Source organism: Babylonia areolata, chromosome 29, assembly GCF_041734735.1.
Source record: "Babylonia areolata isolate BAREFJ2019XMU chromosome 29, ASM4173473v1, whole genome shotgun sequence".
NCBI lineage: Eukaryota > Metazoa > Mollusca > Gastropoda > Neogastropoda > Buccinidae > Babylonia > Babylonia areolata.
In genome coordinates this window covers 7,428,516-7,449,328 of record NC_134904.1, presented here as the reverse complement: position 1 = coordinate 7,449,328, position 20,813 = coordinate 7,428,516, and the positions used below count along the sequence as shown (strand labels likewise).

The following is a 20,813-nucleotide window of genomic DNA, read 5'->3' as shown; positions in this document are numbered from 1 at the left end:
ATAAAAGTCTCTTTCTAGTATATTGCTTATTTCCTTGTATGACAATGGGCAATATACTTTTATACTATCTATATGATTTTTTGCTCCCCTTTTTGCTGCCCTATCTGCTTGGTCGTTATAACGGAATCCAGTGTGGGATGGTATCCAACAAAAATCAACATTTGTACCCTTCACAAATAGGGAGTGCAATAAATACCTAATTTCAAAAAATAAATCTTCTCTTTGATTATTCTCAAAAAGGAGCAAACCTTTTAAGACAGATTGAGAATCAACACAAAATAGGATATTACTTATTATGATTGGTATATCAACAAGATGATTTAAAGCCATAAGGATGGCCACCAATTCAGCTGTAAAAATTGAATGTCCCTTACCTAAATAATATGATTTTTCTGTTTTTAGGTCAGGAATAACAAAAGCAGATCCTGCACTGCTATCATCCAGGACCGAACCATCAGTGTAAACTTTTAAATGATAATCAAAATTTTCTTTATATCATTTGACAATGTGTCTATTAGGAAATGACGCAATTTCCACTTTTGTGTCAGAACGCAGCTTAGTTTGGACGTTTTTGCAATTGTTAACTCCCAGGGAGGGACGTACGGTGCACCCAGATACACAGGTCAAGTTTTACAAGCGAAACATAATGGTATGGACAAGAATTAAAATTAATCTGGGAAAACACCCGACATATGTGAAGAAAGAGTTGTCGTATATGAATTATTTTGTGCACCTTTTTGCTGAAGAGATCAAATCAGACCTAATATTTAATTCTAAGAACACTGGTAGGTACACCACATATAATCTTACGAAGAGTTAAGTACTGATTTCAAACTTTGAAATGCCCCCACACTTATTAGCTTAGTTCGAGTACTTATAAGCAACAGTACACTAACCTGGCATTTCACTGCTTTTCTGATAATATTTAGTTTTTAGGGAGGTCGGGCCGGGCAGAAAGAAGAAATTTTTAAAACCTTAGGTCAATTTGATCTTACCGGAGTAGATGTGCTCTAAATTAAAAGAATTTAAGGCGATTTGTTCCCCAAGAGCAGTGAACTTACAGATTTTTGAAGAATAATTTAACTGTTTAACTGCTTGTCACCAAATCATTCGTTTCCAAAGTTTGAGTTATTTGGACAGTAAATAGAAATAAAGATTTGATTTCCGACTCTCAACTTCTTCATCTCCCCTCCTTTCCTAAAAAAAAAAAACTATAGTTTTGGCTGTGGACTATAACCATAAAGAAGAGGATCAAATGTGTTGTTTTACAGAAATTGAACCATTAGATGCATAAGTTACATCCCTCTCGCGCCAGTTTACACCTGGAATGTTTCCATGGTACTAAAATGTAGTAGGCTTGCCATTTTCCTCCTAGTTGAAGTCATATTTACAAATCATAAGCTTATGATTCCCATTTAGAGAGAAAAACATATGAATATAAGCTCATTTGTTCCAATGAAACATACAATCGTGAATAATGGAACGCTGCGGGATTTTTGTTTAAATAGTCCTAAGGATTGAAAAGATATCCCTGCCACTATAATCTCCATTAAAAAGGAGATTTATTTACAAAGTACATAAACATGCTCCCGAAGAACCAAGTTTGTTTCACTTAAGATAAAGTTAAAGTGTATGACCACTGAGTATCATAAGTTTGTAAGTTTCGTAGATGTTTGCACGGTGTGTGTGTGTGTGTGTGTGTGTGTGTGTGTGTGTGTGTGTGTGTGTGTGTGTGTGTGTGTGTGTGTGTGTGTGTGCGCATACGTGTGTGAGTGATGTGGCATGTATGATGGTACGTATATTATGTACACGTGTACAAGTTGATACATCGTGTACAAGTTGATGCATGTAACAAAATCTACATGCAGGAAACTATCCTACTGTTGTGAATATGACTTTGTAACCACCCTGAATGACACGGGTCTGAGGCCTATTCATTAAACCATTCATAGTTCATAGTTCAGAGATCAGAGTTCACTGGCCTGTCCCCTGTCTCAGTATATTTTATAATAAAAGATATTGTTATTTTATCTGATTAGTGATCAGTTCGTATCCGGGTTTGAAATGACAGATCCTTTCCCATCGTCACCGTCCACTCTCCCTCTATCCCCTCCACACACCCCTCCCTCCTTTCCCTACATCCTCCACCACTCCCAAAGTTGGTCACTTAGTTCCTTGCCCACATGAGGGGAGATGGGTTGGGGGTGTGGGGGTCGGGGGTGGGGTGGGGTGGGTGCGACAAACAGCATAAAAGCCCAGAGAGAACTGCGAGAAAGACACAGAGGTTCGGGGTATCTTCTCGGAGAAGGAAAAAAGACAACACCATCCACATCGACACCTGAAACATGATGATGATGAAGAAGAAGGCCTTCACCGTGTGTCTCCTTGCATGTTGCAGCCTTCTGCTGTCTGCCCAGGACCCTCAGGTAACTCTTGTCACACGCACACACACACACACACACACACACACACACACACACACACACACACACACACACACACACACACACACACACAGTCACACACACACACACACACACACACAGAGTCACACACACACACACACACACACACACACACACACACACACACACACACATATATGTATATGTTTTGTATATATATATATATATATATATATATATATATATATATATATATATATATACATATATCTTTTTTTAATTACCTCTACATGGAGTGTTTGCCCGCGGGAATGTTCTCGACTGTGTAGCGAATGTCCATTGTTCTTGGGTTTGAATCCCTGTAACGGATCATGATTTCCTCCTGTTGTGTGTGTCTTTATACCGTTCTGTTCTGTTGTGTGTGTCTTTATACTGTTCTGTTGTGTCTTTTTACTGTTCTGTTCTGTTGTGTGTGTCTTTATACTGTTCTGTTCTGTTGTGTGTGTCTTTATACTGTTCTGTTCTGTTGTGTGTGTCTTTATGCTGTTCTGTTCTGTTGTGTGTGTCTTTATACTGTTCTGTTCTGTTGTGTGTGTCTTTATACTGTTCTGTTCTGTTGTGTGTGTCTTTATACTGTTCTGTTCTGTTGTGTGTGTCTTTATACTGTTCTGTTCTGTTGTGTGTCTTTATACTGTTCTGTTCTGTTGTGTGTGTCTTTATACTGTTCTGTTGTGTTGTGTGTGTCTTTATACTGTTCTGTTCTGTTGTGTGTGTCTTTATACTGTTCTGTTCTGTTGTGTTGTGTCTTTATACTGTTCTGTTCTGTTCTGTTGTGTCTTTATACTGTTCTGTTCTGTTGTGTGTGTCTTTATACTGTTCTGTTCTGTTGTGTCTTTATACTGTTCTGTTCTGTTGTGTCTTTATACTGTTCTGTTCTGTTGTGTGTGTCTTTATACTGTTCTGTTCTGTTGTGTGTGTCTTTATACTGTTCTGTTCTGTTGTGTGTGTCTTTATACTGTTCTGTTCTGTTGTGTGTGTCTTTATACTGTTCTGTTGTGTTGTGTCTTTATACTGTTCTGTTCTGTTGTGTTTGTCTTTATACTGTTCTGTTTTTTTTTGTTTTTTTTTACCTCACCCCCATACCCCCTCTCCCTCACCTCACCTGTCCCCTTCCCCTAAATCGTAAGTGTTAGTCAGGGTGCTAGTCTTTCAGGTGGAAAGTTTCTCCATGGTACCTTGTGTTTCCCCGTCCTTAAAAGAACTCACAGCAACAACGGGACTGTTTCTGGGATCATTCTGTAAAAGAACTCACAGCAACAACAGGACTGTTTCTGGGATCATTCTGTAAAAGAACTCACAGCAACAACAGGACTGTTTCTGGGATCATTCTGTAAAAGAACTCACAGCAACAACAGGACTGTTTCTGGGATCATTCTGTAAAAGAACTCACAGCAACAACAGGACTGTTTCTGGGATCATTCTGTAAAAGAACTCACAGCAACACTGGGATCATTCTGTAAAAGAACTCACAGCAACAACAGTACTGTTTCTGGGATCATTCTGTAAAAGAACTCACAGCAACAACAGTACTGTTTCTGGGATCATTCTGTAAAAGAACTCACAGCAACAACGGGACTGTTTCTGGGATCATTCTGTAAAAGAACTCACAGCAACACTGGGATCATTCTGTAAAAGAACTCACAGCAACAACATTACTGTTTCTGGGATCATTCTGTAAAAGAACTCACAGCAACAACGGGACTGTTTCTGGGATCATTCTGTAAAAGCTGATAGAAAAATAAAATAGGCAAAAACAACAACAACAACAAAACAAACAACCCCCCTCCCGTCCCCAAAATATCCCAACAACAAGAAACAAACAATGAAAAAAAAACAAAAAAAGAAAAGAAAAGAAGAGTGTGGCGGCGTGTTGTCCCCGGAGAGAGTCGCCCGAATTTCATACAGTGAGATATGCTGTAATGAAAATGTGATACAATACAATATAATACAGTACAATACAATACTGAATAACAGTGTTTTGTATTTTTTTTTTGTTCCTGTTCTTTTTTTTTTTTTATATAGAAAGCTTTCGCAGTTATATATTTTCTCATTCTTCCACAATACAATACCTAGCTAAACGTAGCTAAAAGTAAACAAATCAGAGGTCAATATTACTGGAGAAGAAGGAATGCATTAATATTTTGCAAGAATATTTTCGCAGTTGTCGATTTTGTTTTCTCATTTCTTTTTACGATATGCTAACATTACGTTGCTTACTGAAAACTTATCCTGGTCATTTTCTTTTATTTTGAAAATGTTGCTCATGGTCTCGACTTTTGGTGAAGCAAATATAAACCACTAGAGCTACAATGTTCAAAGGGCGGTGTGGCAGACTCAACTGGGCGTTGGACGTATGATCCAGTGTTCACCAGTGATCAGGGTTCGAGGCCCCGTTTCGGCATAGTGTTGTGGAAGGTGGCAGAATGGTTAAGACGCTCAGCTGCCAATACAGAGAGTCCGTGAGGGTGTGGGTTCGAATCCCGCTCTCGCCCTTTCTCCTAAGTTTGACTGGAAAATCAAACTGAGCGTCTAGTCTTTCGGATGAGACGATAAACCGAGGTCCCGTGTGCAGCACGCACTTGGCGCACTGAAAAAGAACCCATGGCAACGAGAGTGTTGTCCTCTGGCGAAATTACGTAAAATGAAATCCACCTTCATAGGTACACAAATATGTAAGCATGCACTCAAGGCCTGACTAAGCGCGTTGGGTTATGCTGCTGGTCAGGCATCTGCTCAACAGATGTGGTGTAGCGTGTATGGATTTGTCCGAACGCAGTGACGCCTCCTTGAGAAAGTGAAACTGAAAACTGAAACGTTGTGTCCTAGGGAAAAGCACTTCACTCCAATCTTCCCCATACCACTCAGGCGTGAATTGACACCTGGTGAGGATAATAGGGGGGTGGGGGAATGGGATACAATGCCACCCCAAAGGCCACAACACGTTGCCTAAACAGGGCCCTGAATCAGTGAACACTGGATCACAAGTCCAACGCCTAGGTGCCTTCCATTTCAGTGTATGACAGGCTGATGTATTGTCAATTGTTCTGTATATTGCCACATGTGCAAGTTGCGTTTTTATCGATGCATGTTTTAAGACGGTTCAGCTTACATGTACAGATTAAAGAGACAATCTGTCTTGAACGGAAGACGTGGAGAAAGTGTGTCTCTGTGTGTGTGTGTGTGTGTGTGTGTGTGTGTGTGTGTGTGTGCTGAAAGTAAAAAAAAACAACAAAACATTCTGCACGAAAACCTTCTTTTCCAGTACCCTAATCTTTTCTAATTCTGTGTCGGAGTCATTTATATGACTTTCATATCACGACGTCGCTGGCATTAAGTATAAACAACCTTTTTTTTGGCCGAATTTCTATTACGACAGCAACAGCAACGAAGCTCTTTTTTTTCCAGGTGGAAACGTTTAAATGGGAAAACAAAGTGTCAGACTACACAGGCAAAAGCATTCCCGTGGCAGAGTCGACGACGGTGTATCCCGAAAAGCAGATGATGTTCATGAATGCCTCGGATCCACAGCTGAGGGAGACTCCAGCCTACCGCTCAGTCAGCCATCATGACTTCCAGGCGGTAAGTGAGACGATAAACTGAGCTTCCGTGTGCAGCATACACCTTGCGCACGTAAAAGAACCCACGGCAACGAAAGTGTTGTCCCTGGATGAATTTTGTAGGAATCACTTTGATAGTTAAAACAAGTACATTTACGGACAGGGGGAAACAGACAGACAGACACACACACACACACACACACACACACACACACACACACACACACACACACACACACATATATATATATATATATATATATATATATATCTGTGGGGCTGCACTGTGGCGACCCGCTCTGCTCTCTCTGGGTAGAGGAGCACGAATTTCACACAGAGAGATCTGTTGTGGCAAAAAGTAATACACTGCACTACACTACACTACACTACACTACACTACACTACACTACACTACAATGCAACACAGTACAACACCATTTATATATGTGTATCTATGTATTTAGGAAACCAACTGTCGTCTGCTCTACCCAGTTAGACAGCCTGTTGTGCAAATAATGACCCCGTGTTTGTTCAGCGCGAAGAGCTTGGCCTCCGACCGAGGATAAGCGCCATCTAAGAATCCATATCATTATTATCATTACTGTTATTCTGTGTCCTGGGCAGGGGCTGGTGGCCCTGAAACCATTGGGAGGTCAGCAGTGCATTGTGGGCAGCGTGAAGAGGACTTACAATGAAACCGTGAAGGAACTGAGACGGCGTGCTGACGGGGTGAGTTCATGGAGGGTGGCGTCTTTGTCTGTCTGTCTGTCTATCTGTATGTTTGTTTGTATGTTTATTTATCTTTCTATGTGTCTGTGTATCTGTTTATCCATCCACATCTATCTAACTATCTATCTATCTGTCTATCTATCTGTCCGGCTGTCTGTCTATCTATCTGTAATGAAATAATTGTTAACATCGGTTGTGTATTTATGTATATGATTATTGGTTAATTTTCATTTATTATATTGTATCCCTTAATTTTTTATTGTATATTGGTTAGTTTATTATTCAGCTGTGCAATTGTTTTAACACACACACACACACACACACACACACACACACACACACACACACACACACACACACACACACACACACACTGTTGAGAACAGAACAGTATAAAGACTCACACTGTTGAGAACAGAACAGAATAAAGACACACGTTGTTGAGAACAGATCAGTATAAAGACACACGCAACAGAACAGAACAGTATAAAGACACACACAACAGAACAGAACAGTATAAAGACACACACAACAGAACAGAACAGTATAAAGACACACACAACAGAACAGAACAGTATAAAGACACACGTTGTTGAGAACAGAACAGAATAAAGACACACGTTGTTGAGAACAGATCAGTATAAAGACACAGACAACAGAACAGAACAGTATAAAGACACACACAACAGAACATAACAGAACAGTATAAAGACACACACAACAGAACAGAACAGTATACAGACACACACAACAGAACAGAACAGTATAAAGACACACACAACAGAACAGAACAGTATAAAGACACAACACAACAGAACAGTATAAAGACACAACAGAACAGAACAGTATAAAGACACAACAGAACAGAACAGTATAAAGACACACACAACAGAACAGAACAGTATAAAGACACAACAGAACAGAGCAGTATAAAGACACACACAACAGAACAGAACAGTATAAAGACACAATAGAACAGAACAGTATAAAGACACACACAACAGAACAGAACAGTATAAAGACACAACAGAACAGAACAGTATAAAGACACACACAACAGAACAGAACAGTATAAAGACACAACAGAACAGAACAGTATAAAGACACACACAACAGAACAGAACGGAGACACATTAGAACAGAACAGTATAAAGACACACACAACAGAACAGAACAGTATAAAGACACACACAACAGAACAGAACAGTATAAAGACACACACAACAGAACAGAACGGTATAAAGACACACACAACAGGAGGAAACCAATACAGCCCAACACCAGGAAGGACGGTCACTTGCAGAATCAGCTGGGTGGTGTACTTCTGGACCAGTGTGTTCATCAGTGATCAGGGTTCGAGGCCCCGTGTCGGCATGGTGTGGTGCCCTTGGGGAAGGAACTTGACTCCGATGTTCCTCACTACGTCCAGGGGTGAACGGGCACCTGACTTAGGTTGGGGAATGGTAATAAAGCAGTGGAAAGGAGAGGGATTGGGTCACACCGCCCTCACATGGCGAGCCCCAGACACTGTGGAAAGGAGAGGGATTGGGCTGCACCGCCCTCACATGGCGAGCCCCAGACACTGTGGAAAGGGATTGGGCTGCACCGCCCTCACATGGCGAACCCCAGACACTGTGGAAAGGCATTGGGCTGCACCGCCCTCACATGGCGAACCCCAGACACTGTGGAAAGGCATTGGGTCACACCGCCCTCACATGGCGAACCCCAGACACTGTGGAAAGGCATTGGGTCACACCGCCCTCACATGGCGAGCCCCAGACACTGTGTAAAGGGATTGAGTCACACCGCCCTCACATGGTGAGCCCCAGACACTGTGGAAAGGGATTGGGCCGCACCGCCCTCACATGGCGAGCCCCAGACACTGTGGAAAGGGATTGGGTCACACCGCCCTCACATGGCGAGCCCCAGACACTGTGGAAAGGGATTGGGTCACACCGCCCTCACATGGCGAGCCCCAGACACTGTAGAAAGGCATTGGGTCACACCGCCCTCACATGGCGAGCCCCAGACACTGTGGAAAGGGATTGGGTCACACCGCCCTCACATGGCGAGCCCCAGACACTGTGGAAAGGAAAGGCATTGGGCTGCACTGCCCTCACATGGCGAACCCCAGACACTGTGGAAAGGCATTGGGCTGCACCGCCCTCACATGGCGAGCCCCAGACACTGTGTAAAGGGATTGGGTCACACCGCCCTAACATGGCGAGCCCCAGACACTGTGGAAAGGAGAGGGATTGGGTCACACCGCCCTCACATGGCGAGCCCCAGACACTGTGGAAAGGGATTGGGTCACACCGCCCTCACATGGTGAGCCCCAGACACTGTGTAAAGGGATTGGGTCACACCGCCCTCACATGGCGAGCCCCAGACACTGTGGAAAGGGATTGGGTCACACCGCCCTCACATGGCGAGCCCCAGACACTGTGTAAAGGGATTGGGTCACACCGCCCTCACATGGCGAGCCCCAGACACTGTGGAAAGGAGAGGGATTGGGCTCCACCGCCCTCACATGGCGAGCCCCAGACACTGTGGAAAGGGATTGGGCTGCACCGCCCTCACATGGCGAGCCCCAGACACTGTGGAAAGGAAAGGCATTGGGCTGCACTGCCCTCACATGGCGAGCCCCAGACACTGTGGAAAGGCATTGGGCTGCACCGCCCTCACATGGCGAGCCCCAGACACTGTGGAAAGGGATTGGGTCACACCGCCCTCACATGGCGAGCCCCAGACACTGTGGAAAGGGATTGGGTCACACCGCCCTCACATGGCGAGCCCCAGACACTGTGGAAAGGAAAGGCATTGGGCTGCACCGCCCTCACATGGCGAGCCCCAGACACTGTGGAAAGGAGAAGGATTGGGCTGCACCGCCCTCACATGGCGAGCCCCAGACACCGTGGAATGGAAATCACTGTCCAGATGACAGGAAACGGCTACGTGGTCTCTAAACCTTTTAACGTTTTGTTTTCCAGGAAACACCGGACCAAGAACGTCGCCCGGTGGTCGTGGTCAGGGGGAAGAACTCCCGGCGGACTGGCAGCAAAGCTCTGGACAGGTTCTGCAGAGGTCGGAGACTGCTGTTCGTGAGAGATTCAGCCACCGGTGAGTTCTATTCCTTGCTTCCTTTTGATGGAGGAAGGTGGCAGAATGGTTAAGACGCTCAGCTGCCAATACAGAGAGTCCGTGAGGGTGTGGGTTCGAATCCCGCTCTCGCCCTTTCTCCTAAGTTTGACTGGAAAATCAAACTGAGCGTCTAGTCTTTCGGATGAGACGATAAACCGAGGTCCCGTGTGCAGCACGCACTTGGCGCACTGAAAAAGAACCCATGGCAACGAGAGTGTTGTCCTCTGGCGAAATTACGTAAAATGAAATCCCCTTTCATAGGTACACAAATATGTAAGCATGCACTCAAGGCCTGACTAAGCGCGTTGGGTTATGCTGCTGGTCAGGCATCTGCTCAACAGATGTGGTGTAGCGTGTATGGATTTGTCCGAACGCAGTGACGCCTCCTTGAGAAAGTGAAACTGAAACTGAAAAGCTTCTTTTGTTCCTTCGTTCCTTCCTTCCCCACTCCCATCCTTCCTACCTTCCGTCCTTTCCCCCTTCATTTTGCGCAGTGGCGATACCACAGCAGATGACCGAGGTTTAACTCTCTCCATACGAACGGCGAAAGAGACGACGTTAACAGCGTTTCACCCCAATTACCACCATCAAAATATTGCAAGCGGAGGGCTCTTATACTGAAGTGGTGAATTTTGACAAAGAATACCACAATTCTGACGACGGAAGCTAAAGGTTGGGTCATTCAGACACCCACTGGACATCCGAGGGGTCTGTGTAGAGGAGAAGAGAGGACTGGCCGTACTGAGTGAGTTAACCAAGGCGTGGTTATTGGCTGTTGAAAACTATCGCCCTTCATTCATTCATTCATTCATTCATATATTCATTCATTCATTTTTCATTCTTCAACTAATTTATTTCGTGCACTGTTTACTAATTTGCTTGTTTGTAGATCTTATGGTATATTAGTATAATTCTCTTCACTTGTTTCCTTAACAACTGACTTCTACAAGAAAAAATGTGACTCAATAGCTTTCCTGGTCTTGGTGTTAATATCTGTCTCTCTCATCTCTCTCTGACTTCTTCTTCTTCTTCTTCTTCTCTGTTTGGACTGCTTACGGATTAACAAATATCCATATCAGAAAAAAAAACAACAACAACCAGAAAACACATGGACACACAGAGAGACACACACAGCCACGCAGACACACACAGACTCACACACACAGACACAGATACACACACACACACACACACACACACACACACACACACACACACACACACACACACACATGTATTTCCCATCGTACTAATATAGAGTGGTAACCACTGTGGTGACTCACATAAGTCTGAATGCTTAGACAAATTTAGTGAAGCGTTAATGGTGTATGACTTTGTGGTAAACAGATCACACGATACCGTATTGTATTTCAGTGTCAAATGATTGCCAGTTTACTTTCAAAGTCATTAGAAGTGAATACTTTAGAAAAGGAAGAAAAATAATGCCCAACCATTTGCTTTTATTCGAAATTGCTGAATCCCTATCAATCAGAGCCAGTGATGAAGACTTCTTGAGATCGCTGGTGTGTGTGTGTGGGAGGGGGTGTTGGGGGTGGGGAGGGGAGGGCGTGGGGGGACGTGGAGGGGTACGTGTGTGTGTGTGTGTGTGTGCGTGCGTGCGTGCGTGGATACATGCGTCTGCATGCGTGCATGTATATATATATATATATATATAAATATATATATATATATATATATATATATATATATATATGTGTGTGTGTGTGTGTGTGTGTGTGTGTGTGTGTGTGTGTGCGTGCATGTTCGTGTGTGTGCACGCATGTGTGTGTGCGTGTGAGTGCATGTGTTCGTTTATTTATTTATAGTCTGTTCATCTAAGATTGTGATATTAAACTGAAAAGAGTGCCTGTGTGTGCGTGCATGTGTATGTGTGTGTGTGTGTGTGTGTGTGTGTGTGTGTGTGTGTGTGTGTGTGTACACGCGCTTACTAGCGTGTTCACCTACGTGTATGTGTGCGTGCGTGCAATGAATACGCGTGAATAATCGCACTACCCCCCCCCCACCCCCGCCCCCGATCCCGCACCCCCCCCCCCCCACACCTCCCCCTGTTTCTTTCTTTCTATCTTTCATTCTATTCCATTTCATACTTTATCTGATGTGCTCGTCATGTTTCTGCAGACGAGCTGCCCGAGCCGTGGATCCGCTTCCCACCGCTGCTGTGTATCTGGGGACCGGTGGACATCTTCTTCCCCATCGACACCACCTTCATCCGTGACGTGTACGTGTCCCCTGAGGTCCGCAGATGGAGTGGACCCTTCGCTCCCTTCCCATAGTCAGGTCGCGCGTCCACAGGGCGCCAGTGGCTGGCTGGTCCTGGCTGATGCCGTGGATGACGATCATCTCGCTCACAACCAGCTGGAGGGGGGGCCGGGGGTGGGGGTGGGGGTGGGGGTGGGGGGGGGGGGGGGGGGGGGTTGTGGGGGGGCGGGGGGGGGGATCTTATGCGTCCTTTTCTTTAAATACTGCCGTGGGCATAGGCCCTGAAGTGTGAACTTGTTCCAGTTTGTCTTGCTCTTCTGCAGGAATTCGACGACTAGTTTTGGGACTTTTTTTTTTTTTTTTTTACGTGTGAAGTGACTGGTCAAACATCAATAATGAATAAAGACATGTTTATTTTACGTGTGAAGTGACTGTTCAAACATCAATAATGAATAAAGAGTTGAATAGCTGAATGACTTGTTGTTTGCGAATTCCATTTGTTTTTATCTGCGCTCTCAACATGTGTCTTTCTGTGTCTCTGTCTTTGTCATGAAACATGAACAAAATTTTGGCTCTGTAAACTCGCGCGCACACTCACATAAGCGTGCAAATGCAAGCGCACGCACACACGTGCGTACATGCAGAAACAGACAGACAGACAGACAGACAGACAGACAGACACACACACACACACACACACACACACACACACACACACACACACACGTTCTCCTCACTTCTCTTTCAAATCAAAATAAATCTTTGCCTCCCTGTTTAGGGCGCTCTCCCATTCCCTCTTTTAATTAACTTCGATTTTTTTTTTCGATAGTCGGTCTGAAGTGGCAATTTTGTCTTTTACATCACATAACTCCTCCTCTGAAATTAACCAACAACCTCCACCACACCATCACCCGCCACCCCCACCCCACACCATTCCCCCCGTCAACTGGCTAAATATGGTCACCTTCTTTCTTCTTCTTCTGCGTTCACTCGTATGCACACGAGTGGGCTTTTACGTGTATGACCGTTTTTACCCCGCCATGTAGGCAGCCATACTCCGTTTTCGGGGGTGTGCATGCTGGGTATGTTCTTGTTTCCATAACCCACCGAACGCTGACATGGATTGCAGTATCTTTAACGTGCGTGTTTGATCTTCTGCTTGCGTATACACACGAAGGGGGTTCAGGCACTAGCAGGTCTGCACATATGTTGACCTGGGAGATCGTAAAAAACTCCACCCTTTACCCACCAGGCGCCGTCACCGTGATTCGAACCCGGGACCCTCAGATTGACAGTCCAACGCTTTAACCACTCGGCTATTGCGCCCGTCACCAATTCATTATCGCCTGATGGAGACAATTTCCACCGGGGGAAAACTGTGAGTCAGACACAGAGATTGTGATCGTCTTCGGAGAAAGAGACCTGTGACATCTGACCATGAAAGCTGTTGCTGTCTGCCTTCTTCTCTGCTGCGGCGTTCTGGTATCTGCTCAGGAGGTGAAGGATTAGATCCCCCTTCCCCCAACACACTCTCTGTGGGGATGCCGGGTGGATTTTTCAGTATAAACAGTATCTCCGTCTTAGGTGTTTGGATTTTCCTCTTTCCCATTATTCTTTTAGTTTATGTATTTTTTTGTTTGTTTGTCTGTCTGTCTGTTGTCTGTTTTTCTTTCGTACATTTGTATTTGTATTTCTTTTTATCACAGCAGATTTCTCTGTGTGAAATCCGGGCTGCTCTCCCCATTGAGAGCACGTCGCTATAATACAGCGCCACCCATTTTTTTGTATTTCTTCCTGCGTGCAGTTTCATTTGTTTTCCCTATCGAAGTGGATTTTTCTATAGAATTTTGCCAGGAACAACCCTCTTGTTGCCGTGGGTTCTTTTACGTGCGCTAAGTGCATGCTGTATATGTGTTTTGTTTTGCTTGTTTATTCATCACTGTTTTTTTTTTTCTGGAATGCCTTGAGTATTTCTTTAGTCTTTTTCTGACTTCAGAATTGGGCACTCCTACATCGCGTTCTTTTTATGTCCTGGGAAAAGTGGGTCGCCCATCGGTTTGGTTTTGCTAGGCTGTTATTGTATGTGATTTGATGCACTGCGTATGTTCATGCTTATGTTCAAATTTTGTTGAATCCTTTGGCGAAGAACTGACTGAAGAACTGTTCTTCGTGTGTGTGTGTGTGTGTGTGTGTGTGTGTGTGTGTGTGTGTGTGTGTGTGTGTGTGTGTGTGTGTGTGTGTGTGTGTGTGTGTGTGTGTTTGCGTGTGCGTGAATTCGTGCATACATACTGAAAGAAAAGAACATCTTGCACTGGAAATTCTCCAAAGTCAGATGATGCCTTTTGCTGCCATGGAGAAAGAGACGCCCGTCGACATCTGAGTCAGCCTGTCTGTCTGTCGTGTGTTTCTTCCCTTCATTTATCTGCCTTGCTTGTTCGTTCATCTGCATGTTGTTGTTTTTTTCTTTTCTGGAAAATCTTCAATACAGTTTTGGTCTTTTTCCCCTCGGCATGGTAACTGGACGCTCCTAGTATGTTGTGTTTTTTCTTCTGGCTGGGGAGTGTGGGGTGGATTGGATTGCAGGCCTGTTAGTATTTTCATGATTTGATATTATTGTGTGTATTGCTGTTTCTGTTCAGATTTTGTTTAATCCTCTGGCGAACAATTGACTGAATGCGTGTGTGTGTGTGTGTGTGTGTGTGTGTGTGTGTGTGTGTGTGTGTGTGTGTGTGTGTGTGTGTGTGTGTGTGTGTGTGTGTGTGTGTGTTAAGACAACAACGGGAACAAAGCTCTTTCTTTTTGTCCTTTAACAGAAAACGTATGAGTGGGAAAATGAGGTGTTAGACTACATGGGCGAAAGCATTCCCGTGGCAGAGTCGACGACGGTGTATCCCAAGAAGATGATGCTGATGAATGCCTCGGATCCGCATCTGAGGAAGACGCCCGTCTACCGCTCAGTCAGCAGACATGACTTCCAGGCGGTCAGTAAGTCTTTCGGACGATCCCATAGACCGATGTGCCGTGCACGCAAGTGGGGGCGGGAGGGGGAGGGGGTTGTGGGGCGGGGGGGGGGGGGGGGGGGGGGAGGCTAACTTTGGTAGAGTCCATAAATGTCAACTCGGCCTGTATCCTTTAAACGTTTTATTTTCTAAGATTCATTTGGATTAAGGATTTCATTTTGGAATCAAGGGCGCGAAGGACAAACCGCTGAAGGGGGAAAGGGGCCAGTGCACATGCCCAACAAGATGGTGGGCCTCATCACCCACAAGGCTCCCCGTGGAGAAGTCTTTAAAACCTTGCACCACTGCCACATGAGGCTCCAGTAGAGGATTCTGTTTCATCAAAAAGAGGATCTGAAAAAAAAGGCCCCACAAGATGATTTATCTTTTACACCAGGATTCATAAGATAATCTATTTTCTTTTCGTGATCCACGAGAGGATTTAGAAAAAAATAGATCAAGTAGATTTTCGGTATCCACAAAAAAGAAAAAAAAAGAAAAAGAAGAACAAGAGAGGCAAGGCCTTCAAGACTCACTTGTGGCAAATTAAGTCCCCTAGCATTAATTACAGAGTAATTTCCCTTTTTTACCTCTGCACCGAAACGTTTGCAAAATAAATAAAACTTCCATGCTTAGGAAAAGAAGTTCCTGTTTGAACAAAAAATGATATTAATGATTGCTCTTGTTGTTGTGTCGAATATCAGATCAAAGTGCCAAGTTTAGAGAATACAAAAAAATATAGATATAACAGTAAATGCAGTTTGCATATAATTAGGCTTCAATTTTTTTTGTGCCCATCCCAGAGGTGCAATATTGTTTTAAACAAGATGACTGGAAAGAACTGAATTTTTCCTATTTTTATGCATTATTTGGTGTCAACTGACAAAGTATTTGCAGAGAAAATGTCAATGTTAAAGTTTACCACGGACACACAGACACACACACACACACACACAGACACACACACAGACACACACACACACACACACACACACACACACACACACACACACACACACAGACAACCGTTTACACAAGTGAGTCAAAAATCTCCGACGTGTCCTTCCAGCCATCAGTCCTGGACACAGACCCTTCACCACAGCGGCTGGCAGAGGTTTTTTTTTCTTTCCTTTTTTTTTTCTAAAGGTTCCGCAAGACAATTTCTTTTTTAAAATTTTATTTTGGACTCGATATTGTCAATCATTTTGTATTCGGGATCCTCAAGAAGATCCACACCAGCATTTTATCATTTTTGATATTTAGGATAATCAGTATGATTTACACACACATACAGATATATATATATATATATATATATATATATATATATATATATATATATATATATATATATAAAAGAATATCAACAACAGTAGGCTCTTCATGTCTTTAAAACTTGTATTCTAAAAAAAAAGCAGCAAATTTTCGCTGTAAAAATAGCTTCTATATATATATATATATATATATATATATATATATATATATATATATATATGATCAGCAAGAGGATCATAGACCTTCATAGCCCCTCGGATATCGTCAAAGCAGATCACTTCCGTCAGGATTGGGCCTGGCGTGTATAGCTTTCCAAACACGGGGTCATTTCCACAACAGGCTGCCTACCTGGGTAGAGCCGACTGACGGCTGCCAGTTGGAGTTCATCATTCGTTTTCTGTGTCATTCAATCAGATTTCAGGCAAGCACACATACACGCTCAGACATGTTACGTGTATGACCGTTTTGTTTATTTACTCCGCCATTTAAGTAGCCATATTCCATTTTTGGGGGTGTGCATGCTGATATGTTCATGATTTGATATATTGTGTGTATTGCTGTTTCCATAACCCACCAAACGCTGACATGGATTACAGGATATCTAGCGCGCGTATTTGAGCTTCTGTGTGCGTGTACACACGAAGGGGGTGCAGGCACTGCACATATGTTGACCTGGGAGATGGGACAAATCTCCACCCTTTACCCACCATGCGCCGTTACCGAGATTCGAACGCGAGACCCTCAGATTGAAAGTCCAACGCTTCAACAACTCGGCCATTGTGACCATTACTGATACATAAATGCTGGCAGCAGTTAACCCTTTCACCGCCAAGTTCGCATTTATGCACAGGCGTGGTAGAGAACCCATGTCACTGAAAGGTGACCATTCATTGGTCTGTTATCCATGAACCTACTGCTCTTAATGTTCAGTGGTAGGACAGGCCATATTTTCTATACATCGCAGGGGGAATCCCCAGCTTTTCTTAGCCACTGTCTTTTCTGTGTTTATACCACAAGGGAATTTTGTACTCTAAATTGACTGGCGGTGAGAGGGTTAAGATAACATTTCCGTCCTGGATATGGCGATCGGTCTGAAAGTCAATATACATTGTGTGTGTGTGTGTGTGTGTGTGTGTGTGTGTGTGTGTGTGTGTGTGTGTGCGTGCGTGCGTGCGTGCGTGTGTGTGTCCTGGACAGGGGCTAGTGGCCCTGAAACCAGTGTGGGGTCAGCAGTGCATTGTGGGCAGGGTGAAGAGGACTTACGATGAAACCCTGAAGGAACTTGAACGGCGTGCTGGCGGGGTGAGTTCACGGAGGGTGGCGTATTTGTCTGTCTATCTGTATGTTTGTTTGTTTGTATGTTTATCTATCTGTGTGTGTCTGTGCGTCTCTATCTATCTGTCTATCTATCTATCTGTCTAACCGTGGTGGGTGCTGGAGAGGATCTATGGGTACAAATAGCATCCCCACCTTCTGGAAATTCTGTACTAGAAAGTTCCTCTTTTCTATTGCTCTCTTTGATCCTGTCTTTTTTTTTTTACTCACTTGTGTAAACAAAGTGAGTCTATGTTTTAACCCGGTGTTCGGTTGTCTCTCTCTCTCTCTCTCTCTCTCTCTGTGTGTCTGTGTCCGTGGTAAACTTTAACATTGACATTTTCTCTGCAAATACTTTGTCAGTTGACACCAAATTAGGCAGAAAAATAGGAAAAATTCAGTTCTTTCCAGTCATCTTGTTTAAAACAATATTGCACCGCTGGGATGGGCAAAAAAAAAAAAAAAAAAAAGAAGTCTAATTATATGCAAACTGCATTTACTGTTACATTTATATTTTTTGTATTCTCTAAACTTGGCACTTTGATCTGATATTCTGACCCAACAACAAGAGCAGTCATTATATCATTTTTTGTTCAAACAGGAACTTCTTTTGTTAAGCATGGAAGTTTTATTTATTTTGCAAACGTTTTGGTGCAAATAGTAAAAAAAGGGAAATTACTCTGTAATTAATGCTAGGGGACTTAATTCGCTTTAAACTGATCTTTCTCATCTTAAACATTACATTTTGAAATTATACACAATACATAAAAAGCTTGGATTTAAAAAAAAAAAAGAAGTGTATCACAAGTGAGTCTTGAAGGCCTTGCCTCTCTTGTTTTTCATTCTTTGAAAAAATATACTTTCCTTTCTGTCATCTCTTCCTTCCTTATAGTCTGTATCTGTCTCTCTCTCTCTCTCTGCCCGTATGTAATTTCTGGTTTTCTATGCCTTTGAGTATGTTCAATTGTTTATCATGTGTAATTATCTCTGTGTTGAGGTGTGTTATCCTCTGGTGGAAGATTAGTGGTATGGCCAACGTCAGAGACATGTCCTAAGGTTTATATCCGTGAGAGTGAATGTATTTGAGACTGATTTTCTTTGTCAGGGTTTTATGGGCTCTCTCTCTCTCTCTCTTTTTCTGTATAATAATAATAATAATAATAATACATAGTTTTTCTATGGCGCGATATCCAGCACCAATGCTGCTCAAAGCGCCTTACATCATAGTTGACTATAAACATGCCTTAAAAAACATATCAACCACTATCTGACAATGGAAAACATCCAGTGTGTTCATATGAATGCAAAAGCACACTAAAGATTATAAAAGCTATGAAATAAATAAGGCTTAGATTAAAACAAAAATGCATTTTATAGAACACACACACACACACACACACACACATATATATATATCCCTCACAGACACACACACTGACATTAAATTATATATATATATATATATATATATATATATATATATATACATCTTATATATATATATATATATATATATATGCATATATATAATGTATTATATTGTATTGTATTACTCTTTTTGTCACAGCAGATTTCTCTGTGTGAAATTCAGGCTACTCTTCCCGGGGGAGGGGGCGGCGTCGCTACACTGAGAGCGCCACCCATTATTTTTTCCTGCCTGCAGTAGTTTTTTTTTTTTCCTATCGAAGTGAATTTTTCTATAGAATTTTGCCATGGACAACCCTTTTGTTGCCGTGGGTTCTTTTACGTGCGCTAAGTGCATGTAGCACACGGGACCTCGGTTTATCGTCTCATCCGAATGACTAGCGTCCAGACCGCCACTCAAGGTCTAGTGGAGGGGGAGAAAATACTGGCGACTGTCCCGTGGTTCGAACCAGTGCGCTCTGATTCTCTCGCTTCCTAGGCGGACGCATTACCTCTAGGCCATCACTCCACACACACACACACACACACACACACACACACACACACACACACACACGTGTATATATATAATTATATATATATATATATATATATATATATATAACTTTGAGTATGTTCAATTGTTTATTATGTGTAGACTTGAAAGAGCTGAGTGCGTAGACCTGACGTGTGTGTGTGTGTGTGTGTGTGTGTGTGTGTGTGTGTGTGTGTGTGTGTGTGTGTGTGTGTGTGTGTGTCTGTGAATCATCCATTGACATTTTCTATTCAGATATCTAATCATCAGTATTTATTCAGTATCTGTTAACAACAACAACAACAATAGTAGTGGTAGTAGTAGTAGAAGTGGTGGTGGTGTTGGTGGTGCTAGTAGTAGCATTAGTCGTTGCAGCAGCAGTAGAAGTAGAAGCAGTACTGGTGGTAGTAGCAGCAGCAGTAGTAGTAGTGGTAGTAGTAGCCGTCGTGTAAGGCGCACAACGTCCAGAATGCTAATAGTAGTAGTAGTAGTAGTAGAAGCAGTAGTAATAATAATAATAATAATTAGTATTTATATAGCGCTGAATGTTGTGCAGAGACAAATCAAAGCGCTTTCACACCAGTCAGTCACACGCATGCATAACTCTAAAACTGGAAAAAAACTGAAAAACAACGGGGTAGGAATGGGAGGCTATCTTGGGAAGAGGTGGGTTTTAACGCCAGACTTGAAAGAGCTGAGTGCGTAGACCTGACGTAGCGAAGGGGGAAAGGGGGGTGGGGGGGGGTGGGGTGGGGGGGGTTCATTCCAAACGCAAGGTCCAGAGACAGAGAAAGAACGGCGTCCAACAGTGGAGTGTTTGAATCTGGGTATGGACCCGAAGCCGATCGTAGAGAGCGAGATGGGTTGTAGATGTGAAGGCAGCCACAGAGATAGGAAAGGGCAGATTTGTGAATACATTTATAACAAAGAGCGCAGATCTTGTACTTTAATCTGTGTGAGGCAGGGAGCCAATAGAGATGTTGCAAAAGAGGTGTGATGTGCTCAGATCTTTTCTTTCTGAGGACGAGTCAGGCAGCAGAGTTTTGTATGCGCTGAAGGGACTGGAGGGTGATGCAGGTAAACCAGACAATAGAGAGTTGCAGTAGTCAAGGCGAGAGAGAATGAGAGAAACGACATGTCTAGATGTTGCGTTGGTGGACAGATATTTCCGAAT

The 20,813-nt window shown here is 43.3% G+C and overlaps 2 protein-coding genes across 4 annotated transcripts in view; both read left to right on the top strand.

Moving 5' to 3' along the window:
* The first annotated feature begins 2,293 nt into the window (after positions 1–2,293).
* On the top strand, positions 2,294–12,273 carry LOC143274943 (uncharacterized). The gene is made up of 5 exons (XM_076578949.1): positions 2,294–2,426; positions 5,871–6,044; positions 6,647–6,751; positions 9,742–9,871; positions 12,032–12,273. The coding sequence occupies exons 1-5, from the start codon at positions 2,346–2,348 to the stop codon at positions 12,184–12,186; spliced, it is 645 nt and encodes a 214-aa protein (XP_076435064.1). The 5' UTR covers positions 2,294–2,345; the 3' UTR covers positions 12,187–12,273.
* A 1,129-nt stretch (positions 12,274–13,402) lies between these two features.
* LOC143302190 (uncharacterized) overlaps positions 13,403–20,813 on the top strand; it is a 9,177-nt gene continuing 1,766 nt past the window's right edge. The window contains exons 1-3 of one of the 3 annotated variants that reach the window (XM_076616744.1): positions 13,403–13,609; positions 14,926–15,093; positions 17,584–17,688. In XM_076616744.1, coding sequence (XP_076472859.1) covers positions 13,550–13,609; positions 14,926–15,093; positions 17,584–17,688 — 333 coding nt within the window. In that variant the 5' untranslated portion in view covers positions 13,403–13,549. The other 2 variants (XM_076616745.1, XM_076616746.1) reach the window with 2 other exon arrangements.

Coding starts and splice junctions, on each gene's coding strand:
- LOC143274943 (XM_076578949.1), top strand. CDS start 2,346: ATGATGATGATGAAGAAGAAGGCCTTCACCGTGTGTCTCCTTGCATGT. Junction 6,752..9,741: donor TGAGACGGCGTGCTGACGGG/GTGAGTTCATGG, acceptor TTTGTTTTCCAG/GAAACACCGGACCAAGAACG. Junction 9,872..12,031: donor CGTGAGAGATTCAGCCACCG/GTGAGTTCTATT, acceptor ATGTTTCTGCAG/ACGAGCTGCCCGAGCCGTGG.